This window comes from Pangasianodon hypophthalmus, chromosome 3 (assembly GCF_027358585.1).
Source record: "Pangasianodon hypophthalmus isolate fPanHyp1 chromosome 3, fPanHyp1.pri, whole genome shotgun sequence".
In the NCBI taxonomy this organism is placed as follows: Eukaryota; Metazoa; Chordata; class Actinopteri; order Siluriformes; family Pangasiidae; genus Pangasianodon; species Pangasianodon hypophthalmus.
In genome coordinates, this window is record NC_069712.1 from 12,936,006 (window position 1) to 12,951,289 (window position 15,284).

The 15,284-nt window shown below is 37.0% G+C and overlaps 2 protein-coding genes and 1 pseudogene across 2 annotated transcripts; all 3 read left to right on the forward strand.

The window, feature by feature from the left end:
- The first annotated feature begins 1,866 nt into the window (after positions 1–1,866).
- On the forward strand, positions 1,867–6,186 carry LOC117596426 (uncharacterized; annotated as a pseudogene).
- Positions 6,187–6,392: 206 nt separating this feature from the next.
- Positions 6,393–9,079, forward strand: LOC113545271 (galactose-specific lectin nattectin). Its single transcript, XM_026944537.3, has 9 exons — positions 6,393–6,462; positions 7,328–7,408; positions 7,509–7,553; positions 7,817–7,858; positions 7,962–8,006; positions 8,131–8,222; positions 8,415–8,540; positions 8,719–8,818; positions 8,951–9,079. Exons 1-9 carry the CDS (start codon positions 6,393–6,395, stop codon positions 9,019–9,021), a joined length of 672 nt encoding a protein of 223 aa, XP_026800338.3. The 3' UTR covers positions 9,022–9,079.
- A 2,749-nt stretch (positions 9,080–11,828) lies between these two features.
- On the forward strand, positions 11,829–15,182 carry LOC113545096 (ladderlectin-like). Its single transcript, XM_026944249.3, has 10 exons — positions 11,829–11,835; positions 12,926–12,937; positions 13,368–13,448; positions 13,549–13,593; positions 13,837–13,878; positions 13,986–14,030; positions 14,167–14,258; positions 14,432–14,557; positions 14,749–14,848; positions 15,005–15,182. The coding sequence occupies exons 1-10, from the start codon at positions 11,829–11,831 to the stop codon at positions 15,082–15,084; spliced, it is 630 nt and encodes a 209-aa protein (XP_026800050.3). The 3' UTR covers positions 15,085–15,182.
- The last annotated feature ends 102 nt before the right edge of the window (positions 15,183–15,284 follow it).

A 15,284-nucleotide genomic window follows, 5' to 3' on the forward strand; every position in this document is an offset into this window, starting at 1 on the left:
TGAAATATCTTATTCGGGTCAGCACTAAATAAACAATAACATGCATTTTGTATGATCCCTCTTATTTTGGTAAAATAATAAACATTTTGCAGATTCTGAAAGGGATATGTAAACTTTTGACCTCAACTGTGTGTATATATATATATATATATATGTATATGTGTGGGTTTGAAACCCTTTCTAACAGTTTCAAATGCTTATTCAAAGATGGTTAAAATAACATACAGATAATGTACAGGTCAAATATCATTGTTCTGTGCAGTAATGATGCTGATAAAAGGTCAACAATGTCATTATGATTGGTATTGCCAACCTTTTTCTAAGTAAAGTAGCTACAGCACACTCAGAAAGTTGCTATATGGCATCATGGATTAATCTGCATATTGATTTATACATCAAATTTCAAATTTGAGTAAAATAATAGATAATAGTAGATTAGAATTTATTTCTTACAGAAACAAGTCATCTTTGGTCATGGCACCACAAACTAAACTAAATGCATGTACACAATACTATACTTTTTATCAAGAATGCAGACAAAAAGATGTGACAATGAGTATTCATAAAAGATGAATAGTAGGGAAACTTTTATTACTATAAATTAAAGAAGAAAGTTTAAAACGAAGAACACATAAGTGTGAGGGTGGGACAGAGAGTTGTGATCAGTGATAGGTCGTTGGGAGAGGGTGGTAATCAGTGACTGGTCATGGGGAATAACTGTGATCAGTGATTGGTTGCAAGCAGAGTACAGTTAGCTTTACACACAGATGGTGGGTCAGTCAAGCTGCACTTCACGTGCCCCATTTGGCATTTTTATTCATTCATTTTCAGTAACCACTTTATCCTTGTCAGAGTCATGGTGGATCTGGAGCCTATCCCTGGAACACTGGGCGTAAGGCGGAATATACATAAGATGCTTTAACATTTGCTTGGGTCAATAGGATGCATAAGGATCCACATCCATTTGCACAGTTAGTGTTAGACCAGCTAACTGGAAAAAAAAAAAGAAAACACAAACATTAGAATCACATTTAATCTGAATGAAAGTAGGCAACAATGTAAATCTGTAGAAGATTAATTTTACCAGTGTTCCTCATGAAAGAACATGGGTCTTGAAGAAAATGATTTTCACTCTATCTGACATCTGTTTACTGTACATTAGTAAACATTCAATACACAAATATATTTTTCCTCAAGTCTTGAGGAAAACAATTGGGATTGTGGTTGCATTGCAGGCTAAATAGCCTATGCTTTGTGCATTTATAATTGCATAAACAATTAATTACTACACATCACATAACATACTGCACGTGCTACACACACACTACAAAGGATCACTGTTTTGCACACTTGGATCCTTGTAACATTGTTCCACACATCTTCATGCTATAAACGTTTCATCTCTTTTCAGAACATATACATATGCATGCACATATCTGTTCTTACTGACATGCATATTACCAGACAGTTACAGAACATTCCTGTCTGTGCGGTAGATCTAATTGATAAATGTATCATACCCAAACACACAGGTAGGTTAAAGCTCATGCTACTGATCTTGAATAAAGGACTAAAAAAACTTTCACAGTATGCTCCAGTTTTTAGTGACTGTAAGTTGATTTCAGTGTGTGTTCATGTCTCTTTGGTTAGTCACAAAAAAAATTATATATATATAAATCCCAGAGTTTCAATGTGACTCCACTGTGTGTGTGTATATATATATATATATATATATATATATATATATATATATATATATATATATATATATATATATATATATATGTATATATATATATATACACACACACACACAGTGGAGTCACATTGAAACTCTGGGATTTTTTTTATATAAAACTGTAAATAAATAGACCATGTTAACTACTTTGTACAGAAGGTCAGATTTTTCATAAGTCTTATCACTTCCACTGAAGCACATGTTCAGATGACACACTGATTAATTTGATCTAACAATGATCATCAGGTTTTACACAAAAAAGAGGACATGCCAAATACTAAGAAATTCTGAATATTTTTAAGATTCTACTTTTGAGTCAACTGTTGCTGATAATATCATTTGTATTGAAATGCTTCATGTTAAATTGAAAAGAATGCCAAACAGAAGCGTTGTCACTAGTGGTCTCAGACTTTTGGACCCCACTGTATTTATAACACACATATTATATACACCAATCAACCATAACATTAAGACCACCTGCCTAATATTGTGTGGGTCCCCCTTGTGCCACCAAAACAGCTCCTCTGACCTGTGGAGGCATGGACTCCACAAGACCTCTGAAGGTGTGCTGTGGTATCTGGCACCAAGACTTTAGCAGCAGATCCTTTAAGTCCTGTAAGTTGCGATGTGGGGCCTCCTTGGATTGGTCTTGTTTGTTCAGCACATCCCACAGATGCTTGATCTGGCTGGAAAAAGGGATATTCACTGGTACCATGTCAGTGATTCTCTTTGCCTTGGCCGTGAACAGGCTGGTCACGTCAGCTGAGGTGGAATGCAGAGGCCCTTGACCAAGTCTGTAATTCAGCAGCCATCCATCAGAGCCTTTATGGACGACCTGATGTTAACAACAACTACAGTGCTCAGGAGCAGATGGAATCTCCGGGGCTTGGAGAGGCTCATCACATGGAATCGGATTAGATTCAATCCAGAGAAATCCAGGTCCTTGGTGCTGAAGAGAGGGTAGGTGACTGACCAGTTCCACTTTTGTCTGGGAGGCACCAAGATATTATCAGTCACTGAGAAGCTTATCCAGAGCTTCAGGAAGACCATTGACAGCACTCTGAATGATGCTGTGTCCATTAAGGCCACAAACCAGGAGTTGGAGGTGTGGTTGGTGGCAGTGGACAGTTCAGGGGTACCAAGAAATTTCAAGGGCTGGATTTATCAACACAGCATACTTCCCAGGATTTTGTGGCCACTACTGGTCCACGACATCTCCTTATTAACTGTCGAGGGATTTGAGAAGAGGATCAGTCATCACATCTGCAGGTGGCTGGGCCTGCCACAAAGCCTGAGTAGAATCATTCTGTAAGGGAACAACAAACTGAAGCTCCCCATGAGCAGTCTAACTGAGGAGTTCATTGTCACTCGTGCAAGATAGGTGCTGCAGTACAGGGAGTTAACTGACCCAAAAGTCTCTCAGACTGGCATCGAAGTTCTACCTGGGAGGAAATGGAAGGCACAGGACACAGTGGACCAGGTAGAGCTTTAAAACAACCTGGTACAACCGAGCCCAGGGCAAGGACAACTGGTCCAAGAGGAGGTGAGAGCGGGGTTGAGGAGCTACGTGGAAGCCAGATAGTGGGTATGTGTTAACATGGTGCATGGACAAGATGAGAACAGCCACTAGATCTCCTGGTCTGAGTTGTTGCATGCTGAGTCTTTCTGTTTCAACTTCTAATCCAGCCCATCTATGACATCCTATGAAGTCCATCCAACCTCTTCAGCTGAGAAAAAGTTGAATCACCAGCACGTCCTTTGATGAATACTGAAGCACACACTCAGCTGCTGCCCCAAGCACTGGGTGAATGTCACTACTGTTGGAGGCATGACCAGGTGCTGAAGGCAGTTGCTGACACCATCTGCAGTGCAAGTGCCTCCAACCAGAAAGGCAGGTAGTTGCCTTTGTCAGAGCAGGAAAGAAGCCCCAGCCCCAGGCGAAGGCAGCAGTAGGGCTCTTTGGAAAAGCACATGACTGGCACATGACTGTGGACCTGGAGAAGCAGCTCCAATTCCTTGAAAACATCAAAGAGAACACCATGAGGCCAGATATAGTGCTGGTTTCAGAAATATCAAAGCAGGTAGTCATGCTGGAGCTTATAGTGCCATGAGAGGAGAGGATGGATGAGGCTAATGGATGGAAGCCAAGTATGCAGACATGGCAGAAGAGTGCTGATTTCTGCAGTCAGGGGTGGACAGTGCGAGCCTATAGAGTTGGGCTAGAGAGGCTTTGCAGCTTAGTCCTTGTGTAAGGCTGACAGCCTCCTGGGCATTACGTGCGAAAGAGGAAGGCGATCAGAACCACCGCAGAGGGAGCAGAGAAGGCCTCTAGATGGCTGCGGATCAAAAGGACCAATTCTTGTATGCATGCTACTTATGGTCATCCTCCTTCAATTCTATGGTTTTATATCAGCAGCACACATCCCCTTCTCTTTGACATCTCTCTTTCACAAATATTTCTAAAAATGTATAAATTAACTCACATTGACTGTACAGGCAATATCTCAGGAAACCTATATAGAGAAATCCAGTCAGAGTTTGGCAAGAGAAAGTAGGCCAATCAGATTACTTGTTGGATGGTACAAATCCATCAAAATACACATATACATTCTACTGGAAAATTATTATTATTGTTGTTATAATTATTATTATAATAACTATTATTACTATTATAACTATTATAGCAGTATTTTTTATTATTTCTTTTTTTGTACACAAACCCATTAAAAACATGGAAAAATGCAAATATATTTAGTAATAAAGTATGCATGCATTCCTTCTAGCTAAAATAACACTGCACTCACAGGAACAGCGGAGAAAAACACTATTACACAATGTACAGTTTAGTCCAAAATGATCTGTTACTACATTGTATAGATTTAATCTGGATTAATGCACATTTTGCTTGTAAATACAATTATTTTAAGTTCATTTAATGTCCTGTGATACTCAACCTAACCGTTTTCTTACAGAAAAGTACCACATTAATAGGATATTATAGGCAATGCTGGTAACTATGACTACTGTGATACTGTTATGGATTAATTAAATAATCAAAACTTATAATTAGAAAAAATCTTAGCAATTATTCTTTTATTGTATAAATATGCCAAATTGCTATTATGGAATATCATGATAATTAAGTGAATTATGAATCATTAAATATATTTGTCTCAACTGAATTGCACTAAAGTAACATATAAACAGCATAAATAATAAGAATTATGAAAGCATATTCAGTAAATTGGTCTTGTTGGTGGATTATGTTGCATTTATTATTAAGTTGAAATAATGAGATAGTAAATCAAAAATAACAAGATACTAAGTCAAAATAATGAGATACTAAATTGAAATAATGACATAGCAATTGAAAAATAAATTTCACACCTTCTGAGCTCCGCTTCGCCCAGTCCTGCTTCGCATCCCCTGTGGCTCACAGACAGAGCGTCTGACTCTCACACCGCTGACCTAAGGTTGAGTCTTCCCCACACATCTCTACCCTCATTGTCCTTCAATAAAACCCATTTATCTTTCTGTCCTTGACTCTTTGTTCTGCTTCTGGGCCCAAAACTCTCGTCTGCTATAACAGAATGATCTGGCCAACATGGACCCAGTAGAACCAGATCCCCTGCACTCAGCTCTGTTGAGCCAAGGTGTTGTCCTCGGCCAGCGTGACCAACAGCTCTGAGACCTCACCGAGGACAGTCACACCATGGCAAGCCAGATCACGCTCATCAGCCTGCACCAGCACCTAACCCGTATCTCCTCCCAACTCACTCAGATGTCCCCCAGTCCCCAGCCCAGTGAGCCTGTACCTGTGGCTTCCTGTCCTTTGGTCCCCCATCGCCTGAAGCTCATTTTCCTGAACCTGAACCTTATGCAGGCGACCTAGGAAAATGTAAGTCTTTCCTACTTCAGTGTTCCCTCATGTTTGGCCAGCACCCACTGACGTATGCCACTGACGAGGCCAAAGTCTCCCATCTAATGGGGCTGCTAAGGGGAAATTCTTTGGCTTGGGCTACAGCCATCTGGGACAGGCAACAAGCTCTGTGGTCCTCCTTTTCCTCCTTCAGCGCCGAGTTACAGAGGGTTTTCAATCACCAGTCCAATGGAAGGAGGCCACCAAACACCTGTTCTCCCTGTGCACAAAGTTCAGACGGAGGTCTGCTCCACCCTGCTCCATTCAGCTGACCACAATCGCCACCTTGCTGATCACCATAGAACTCCTATACCCAACTACCAGCCAGGTCAGAAAATTCGGCTCTCTTCTAAGGATATTCCTTTGAAGATTAGTTCTTAAATACTCTCTCTTCCCTATCTGGATCCCTTTGTCATTGAGAGGTTTAAAACCTGCTTACGTCAGGAGGCTGCTGGATGTGCACTGTAGAGGACAGGGCCTGCAATACTTGGTGGACTGTGAGGGAAACGGACTGGAGGAGTGGACCTAGGTGCCCCAATCTTTCATCCTGGACCCCTTTCTTATCCGAGATTTTGAGAAGGGGGCACTGTCATGGTCTGTGGTTGTGTGTGTGTCTGTATGTCTCTGGGTGTGGCGCTCCATTTCACATCTCTTCCTAATTGATCAGCGAACGCACCTGTTTCCCATCTCTTCATCAGTCGGCAGCGCATATAAACCCCGGTTCTTCCAGTATAGATGTTAAGGCCTCTTTTGCGTTTATGCCCTGCCTTTTGTTTCCTTGTGGCTCATGTAACCACTCTTGGAGGTAAATGAATTAAAAATTCAACTAATTAATTATTTAATACACATAAAGATAAATAAGTTTATTTAAATATATAAATGTCTGTTTATTTGGAAAATGTATTTGTGTATTGAATGTTTAAGAATGAACAGCAAACAGATTTTGTACTGGAACCATAAAGATAGAGTGAGGATCATTAACGACAATATTAAACAACTTACAGGAATCTGATTAATGTTATTATAAAGGTGCCACAGCTTCCTGTAGGTGATTTACATTTAAACTCTGGCCAATTTCAGGCCAGTGTTATTGCACTTTAATAGCATGAAGCAATTCTTACCATTTTAGTGTGGGTGTTTTGGTGGCTTACTATAAATCATACTGTATCCTGGTGTACAGATGTCAATGTAGAAAATCTATCACTCTCATTATCTACACTATCACTTTCAAGCAGAAGCAGCAATCTATGATCAGGTTTTATAATAGAGATTACTGTAAACCATAAATAAGTCACAGGAACATGTTCCTGGAGTGACGTTTCCTAGTGAACTGTATGCAACTTATGGGATGGACTGGTATAAATGGCACACTGGGAACCTCATTTAACAGATTACTCACAACTTCTGCCAGACAGATACAACCTGAGACCTAAAAATCTGGTACATTCTCTCTTTCTTATTGACATTGAAATGCATTTTCATCCTAGCCTAATCCTAACAGAGAACTTAAAACACTATATTGTGAAGGTTCTATCTGGATTGAGAATGAATAGGAGGTATAACCTTATAATACTAAGATCTCAAGGAGAAACAGAGGATGGACATGTTGAACTGAAATTGTTTGATTTGGATCACATTTAGAATAATTTTATTTATTTTTCTTTTTGTAGTTACAGTCAACAACATCATCATGAAGGTTTGGACTGTGTGTTTGCTGGTGTGTGCTGCTTTTACTCTGAGGACTGCCACAGGTGAGCAGCAAGAAATACTAAATATAGTGTGATGATTTTTATTAATCATTGTGACTTGTGTAATGTTGTTTGTAATGTGACATTCATGTTGTTTCTGCAGCTGCAGCAAATGTGACTGAACCTGAGCAGGATCAGAAACTTCCAGGTTAGTGACCACCAACAGTGAGCAGTCTGGGATGTAATGAAACACTCTAATAAGTATTTCTTACATTTGGTTGTTGTTATTATTATTATAACAATGACAGGGGAAGCTCCTGCTATTACCTTGAATAATAAAGAATAAATAAATGTGTTTTCAAAAATATATTTATTTATTCATTTATACTTTTTTAAACATATGATATAATATGTTTAGCAAGATAATAATTTGTGGCTATGGTTATTTGGTAATTTGGTTAATTCCTCTAGGGGAAGCTACTGAACTGGCTGTTGAGGAGTTGACTGATGCAGGTCAGTATATTGGTATATTGGTTCTTCTTGCTGTAAGCACACCTGTGATATTGTGGGAGCCATAAACTAGAATGTAGTAATACATTGTCACTTGTGTATTCAGTTCAGGATAAGGAGGAAGCTCTCAAGACAGATGCTGTTGCTGAAGGTAATTTTATTAACCAAGTAAATTTAAAGGTCCGATCAAATAGAAAGGCTTTTTTACAGTAGATTCTATTAAACCATTAGAAATAGAGAATGCATGGAACAGAGATGTGTATTATTATCCACAGTTAAGTCAGGCTACTGTCCACATGGATGGATTCAATATGGATCACGCTGCTTTCGACTCATAAGGTCAAGTCAGACCTGGCTCAATGCTGAGGTAAATATCAGAATCATAAAACAAAAGATGGCAGGATAAAGAAAAGGAATTTTAAGATGCACTGGAAGTAGAGTAAGGAAGGAACTGACAAAGAAGGTTAAAATGTTTTATCAGGACAATCTCTGATTATTTATAGGGCTTTCTTTCTTTCTTTCTACCTCCTTCCTTCTTTCTTCCTAACTATGTCTTTAGGCACAGTGTGCAGCTGAACATGCAAGACTGGCATCTGTACGTAACCTTGGGGAACATAAATTCCTGCAGAGTTTGCTTGAAATGGCTGGTTTATCACAGGCTTGGATTGGTGCTTACTACTTCCAGGTAATACACTTATATATTACAATGGCCTCTGAATGGCATCTGAATTGATCTAGAAAGTGTACACATCTGAAACTATGTCATGGTCCATTAATAAAATTATATAAATCAAAAAAATTATTAAGCCATTTATGTTATTGATATTATTAGTCTGTAAGACACATGATTGTGTATTGTGTAGGGAGCATGGCTATGGGTTGACACAGCTCGGTTCTACTACACCAACTGGTACTCTCTGAGTGGTGTGTCCAGCTGCCCATGCGCCTTCATGAGGAACAATGGTAATGTTTAATTTCTTAGCATTTACATGCCTGCTTTCATTCAGATATACTGATATATGTCTTTCAGATAATCTGTCTGCTTTCATTCAAATTAAATGTGTTCCTAAAGTTTGTATTTTCACCTTTTTTCAGTTGGCTGGTCTAACGCTCACTGTGAAAGTGGATATGCATTCTTCTGTGCTATTGACCTTAATACATGTTAGAGGACATGAATGAGTATTTGTTTATCATTTTGAAGCTGATATCATTATGAGCAAAATAAATTGTCATTTGTTTTCAGAACAGTTCAATTCGTTTACATTCAATTCAATTTTTAACAACGGACATTCTCACAAAGCAGCTTTACAGAAATTAATACATTCTGGATATAAATTTTTAAATGTCTGAATTTATCCCTAATGAGCAAGTCAGAGGCGATGGTGGCAGAACATTTGACTAATGAACACTGTTTATGTCACCTAATTTAAAAAAAATCAAAAGAAGAAAAGAATGATCTTTTTTGCAATACTCAATACTAGTTTTTTTTGTAAAATGCAAAGAGCTCTTAATGATCCCTGTATTCCCACATTGGAACCATATTTAGCCTGAACCAGTTAGGAGGGAAAGTGGGCAAAGCTGGAAGTGCAAGCTAGAATTAGACACTGTTAGGAAACTATCACAGGTTATAGATGACTACCACAAGTTATTTATTTATCCTGATTATTGGCACCTCTGCCCCAGCATGAGATTTGGTATACCTTTATAGAGTCAACAGCAACACTCAAAGAACATATAAACTCAATAAAGAATATGTTTACTGTAGCCTGTATACTATGCTAATTGTGATCTTTTTAAATCCTGTAGTTCCGCACCCTAAATATACATATTTTAAGCATATTAGTGAAAGTACAATAATTAGAAGTAAGACAGGAAGTTGGCTACACATAAGAAAACAAAGAAAGGACAACCATAATACGAGACTGGTCACAAATGACAGGAAAAGTGTCTTAGAAAGGTGCTGGGCCACCATGAGCCACCAGAACCACTTTGATTAGCCTTGGCATAGATTTTATATGTCTCTGGAACTGTGCTGAAGGGATGATCACCATTCTTACAAAAGTTATTCTTCCACTGGTGTTTTGATGATGGTGGTGCTGAGCACTGTCTAACACAATATTAAATCTTCTATATGCATTCAAATGGTTTGAGATTTGGTGACTGTGTACATTTTTATCTCCAAACCATTCAGTGAGCCCTCATAACCCATGGATCAGGACACTGTAATCCAAGTTAAACTATAATGGCAGAGATAATCTGTTCTATTACCTTCTCTTTGGCTACAAGAGGTTTGATGTAAAGCAAGTTTTTCTGTAGGCCAAAAAATTTAGGAATTTAATTTATTTTATTATTAACCAAAGAGACATGAACACATCATGAAATCAGTTTACACTCACTAAAAACTGAAGCCTAGTGTGAATGTTATGTTTCATTCCTTATTTAAGTGTGAACGTCATTAGCATGATCTTTAGCGTAATTGTGTCTGTGGGTATGATATTTACATGTATAAGCAGCTCAACCACATAGAAAGGAATGTTGTGTAACTTTCTGGTAATGTGCATGTCTGTAAGTTAATACAACAATTTTCATTACATGTTATATTATTGACAACAACCTGAGTGAAAAGTAGAATCTGTGAAATGTATACAGAAATTTCAGAGTTTCTTAGTATTTCGTATGTCCCCTTTCACTTTAATGACAGTGTGACAATGACAGTCCACAAGGTCATGCAAAGCCTTATGATCTATGTTAGATCGAATTGATCGAAGTGTTGTCTCAACACATGCTTCAGTAGAAGAGATTAGGCATGAGGAAAATCTTGCCTTTTGTACAAAGCAGTTAATATGGTTAATATCACAAATTTGTTTACATTTAAATAGGAACCTAGAAATAATGCGGAAGCTTGAATATTAAATATTCCAATTTTAAATGAAAATGCATGTGTCCGTGCATGCGTGTTTGTGTGTGTGTGTGTGTGTGTGTGCACAATGTTATGATGTGCAGTAATTTATTGTTTATACATTTATAAATCCACAAAGCATAGGTTATGTAGCCTGTAATGCAAACACAATCAGATATGTTTTTGATCATGTTCCCTCTAAAGTTTAGATGGAAAAAAGCTTGAGAAAAATGTATTTGTGTAGGCCTACTGAATGTATAGCAGTGTGCAGGAAACAGATTTTAGTAGTAGATTTAGTAGTTAATGAAGATGTGGAACAGTGAAGTGAAACACATGGAAACTCATTACTAATGACTGGGGTGATACTGTGTTGTTCTTTAGTTGCTAATAGTGATGTGCAAGAGAATTACACATGGTAATTCATTGCTAATTTTTTTATTAATTTGTTTAAAAACAAAAGGATGTTAATGGAGAATATTTGTTACTCATTGCTACATTACAGCCTTGTACTTTTGTAGGTTGTTGTTGTCCATTTCTTTCTTCAGACCTTGACTGGCTAAATCAGGGTTCTCCAAGCTGTTTTCATCTGAGAGCTACTTTGAAAATATGAAAGTGGCCAAGAGCTACTTATGTCAAATATTATGTCCATTTTATTCACATATTGTATCAAAAAACTCATCCGTGAACCTTAAACAGATACTAGCTAAATAAAGAAAATTGTATGTATATAACTCCCATATATATATTTTTAAAACAACTTAAATTCACATCAAAAGCATGTCACATGTAGGCCTATTCAAATTTCAGTGTATTAAGCTCACATCAACCCAGCTTAGTTTTCTGAGTCTACCAAGCTCCAGAAACATTGTGAATGTTGTTAGAATTAAGTTGGACATCATTTTGGAGATTTATTTATCTCCCTGAAGGGGTAGGCAATGAATAGCACACAGGGCTCTAGCTTATCAAAATCATTAAACCTGTCCTCAAATTCCTGCCCAAGCTTACACAGCAGAACATAATACTTCTGTACATTCAATACACCAGCTGCCTCTGTATGGATTTTTATGGATTATCATGATAGGTACTATAAGAACACTGGTACATTTCACTATTTGTATCTTGCCACTTGTCTGCATCCGCTACATAAAATTCCAATTCTACTAATAGTATGTTACATATCCAGCTGTGGTTTCTTTGAGAACTTTTTCTGCTGATATAGAGAAAAATTATAAACAAAATATTTTGCTATATTGTGTTTAAAATGTCAGTGATTCATTATTAGATTCTTGTTTAAAGAACTGTTGTATAAAAGCAATTTTGCACTAGGCAATTGTGCTGTTGTAGTGAATATCAGCAAGGCTGTGATTACCTGCAGCCTCATGCCTACAGGCATGCTGATATTCACTACAACAGCACTCTTGCTTGTGTGACATTGCTTAAATAACAGCAGGGTCCATCATGTGTTATTCCTTACATAACAATTAATGGCTACAAGAGGATTGCAAAACATATTTTAAGTCACATCAGCATAATTTCAATGAAATCATCCATGAGAATTTAAATATTATGAAGTGTTATGGAAATTATGAATGAATAAAAACATGTAACAATTAAATTAATTAATTATTTAATGTACATGAATATAAATTAGTTTATTTAAATATATAAATGTTTGTTCATTTGGAAAAGGTATTTGTGTATTGAATGTTTAACAATGTGCAGTAAACAGATTTTGTACTGGAACCATAAAGATATAGTTAAGATCATTAAAGACAACATTATGCAGCTTACAGGAATCTGTTTATTGTTATTGTAAAGGTGCCGCAGCTTCCTGTAAGTGATTTACATTTAAACTCTAGCCAATTTCAGGCAAGTGTTGTTGCACATTAATAGCATGAACCAGTTCTTACTATTAGAGTGTGGGTGTTTTGGTGGCTTACTATAATTCATACTGTATCCTGGTGTTCAGAGGTCAACAGAAGCAGCAATCTGTGATAAGGATTTATAAATGACATTACTGTAAACCATAAATGAGTAGTAGGAACATGTTCCTGGAGTGATGTTTCCTGTTGTACTGAATGCAACTTATGGGATGGACTGGTATAAATGGCAGGCTGGGAGCCTCATTCAACAGATTACTCACAACTTCTGCCAGACAGATACAACCTGAGACCTAAAATCTGGTACAATCTCTCTTTCTTATTGACATTGAAATGCATTTTCATCCTAGCCTAATCCTAACAGAGAACTTAAAACACTATATCGTGAAGGTTCTATCTGGATTGAGAATGAATAGGAGGTAGAACCTTATAATACTAAGATCTCAAGGAGAGACAGAGGATGGACATGTTGAACTGAAATTGTTTGATTTGGATCACGTTTATCTTCACACTCACATGTGCCGTGAATGTCTGTAGTGTACATATTGTATTTTATTTATTTTATTGTATTTTTTTTATTACTTGTCTTGTTATGTTGGTTTCTCACACCATGGGTCTGGGGGAAACGAAATTTCAATCCTCTGTGTGTCCTGTACATATAGCAGTATTGACAATAAAGTTGACTTTGACTTTGACTTTAGAATAATTTTATTTATTTTTCTTTTCCATGTAGTTACAGTCATCAACATCATCATGAAGGTTTGGACTGTGTGTTTGCTGGTGTGTGCTGCTTTTACTCTGAGGACTGCCACAGGTGAGCAGCAAGAAATACTAAATATAGTGTGATGATTTTTATTAATCATTGTGACTTGTGTAATGTTGTTTGTAATGTGACATTCATGTTGTTTCTGCAGCTGCAGCAAATGTGACTGAACCTGAGCAGGATCAGAAACTTCCAGGTTAGTGACCACCAACAGTGAGCAGTCTGGGATGTAATGAAACACTCTAATAAGTATTTCTTACATTTGGTTATTATTATTATTATTATTATTATTATTATTATTATAGCAATGCCAATGGAAGATCATATTAATTCCTTCAAGAATAAAGAAGAAATAAATTATGTAAACATACGATATAATATTTTTAACACATAATGATTTGTGGCTATGTTTATTTGGTAACTTGGTTAATTCCTCTAGGGCAAGCTACTGAACTGGCTGGTGAGGAGTTGATTGATGCAGGTCAGTATATTGGTATATTGGTTCTTCTTGCTATAAGCATGTCTGTACTTGTGATGCTGTGGGAGCCATGTAGTAATGTAGTAATACATTGTCACTTGTGTTTTCAGCTGAGGATAAGGAGGAAGCTCTCAAAGCAGATGCTGCTGCTCAAGGTAAATTTATTATCCAACAAAAATTAAAAGGTCTGATAAAATAGAACGTTTTTGTTTGTTTTTTTTTACATAAAATTCTATTAAACCATTAGAAATAGAGAATGCATGGAACAGAGATGTGTATTGCTTTCCACAGTTAAGTCAGGCTACTGTCCATCTGGGTGGGTTAAATATGGATCACGCTGCTTTCGGCTCATAAGGTCAAGTCAGACCTGGCTCAATGCTGAGGTAAATATCAGAATCATAAAAGGAGAGATGACAGGATAAACAAAAGGAATTTTAAGATGCACTGGAAGTAAAGTAAGGAAAGAAGTGACAAAAAAAGTTTTAAAAGGAAATGTTTTCTCAGGACAGTCTCTGTTCATTTATATGGCTTTCTTTCTTTCTAATTATGTCTTTAGGCACAGTGTGCAGCTGAACAGGCAAGACTGGCATCTGTACACAGCTCTGGGGAATATAAATTCCTGCAGAGTTTGCTTGAAATGGCTGGTTTATCACAGGCTTGGATTGGTGCTTACTACTTCCAGGTAATACACTTATATATTACAATGGCCTCTGAATGGCATCTGAATTGATCTAGAAAGTGTACACATCTGAAACTATCTCAGTGTCCATTAATAAAATTATATAAATACAAATATATATATTAAAAAATTATTAAGCCATTTATGTTATTGATATTATTAGTCTGTAAGACACATGATTGTGTATTGTGTAGGGAGCATGGCTGTGGGTTGACACAGCTCGGTTCTACTACGCTAACTGGTATTCTCTGAGCAGTGTGGCCAGCTACCCATGTGCCTTCATGAGGAGCAATGGTAATGTTTATTTTCTGCTTATTTATATGTCTGATTTTATTTAAATATACTGATATACTTTATTCAGATCTACTCATATGCTTCTTTCAGATATAATATCTGCTTTCATTCAGATTAAATGTGCTTCTAAACTTTGTATTTTCACATTTTTTTCAGTTGGCTGGTCTAATGCTAACTGTGCAAGTGGATATGCATATTTCTGTGCTATTGACCTAAATACGTGTTATAGGACATAGATGAGTAATTGCCCATCATTTTGAAGTTGATATGATTATGTGCAAAATAAAGTCATTTGTTTTGAGAAAACTTGACTAATGAACACTGTTTATGTTGCTTAATAAAGAAAATCAAAAGAATAAAAGAATGATCTTTTTTGCAATACTCTTTTAATACTGATTTTACATAAAATGCAAAGACCTCTTAATGATCCTTGTAT

Bases quoted from the DNA above. Each gene is read 5' to 3' on its own strand.
- LOC113545271 (XM_026944537.3), top strand. From the start codon at position 6,393: ATGTTAAGGCCTCTTTTGCGTTTATGCCCTGCCTTTTGTTTCCTTGTG. The intron at 7,409-7,508 runs GTGAGCAGCAAG...TTGTTTCTGCAG, and splicing joins TACTCTGAGGACTGCCACAG to CTGCAGCAAATGTGACTGAA. The intron at 8,007-8,130 runs GTAATTTTATTA...TATTATCCACAG, and splicing joins GACAGATGCTGTTGCTGAAG to TTAAGTCAGGCTACTGTCCA.
- LOC113545096 (XM_026944249.3), top strand. The intron at 13,594-13,836 runs GTTAGTGACCAC...TAATTCCTCTAG, and splicing joins GCAGGATCAGAAACTTCCAG to GGCAAGCTACTGAACTGGCT. The intron at 14,031-14,166 runs GTAAATTTATTA...TGCTTTCCACAG, and splicing joins AGCAGATGCTGCTGCTCAAG to TTAAGTCAGGCTACTGTCCA.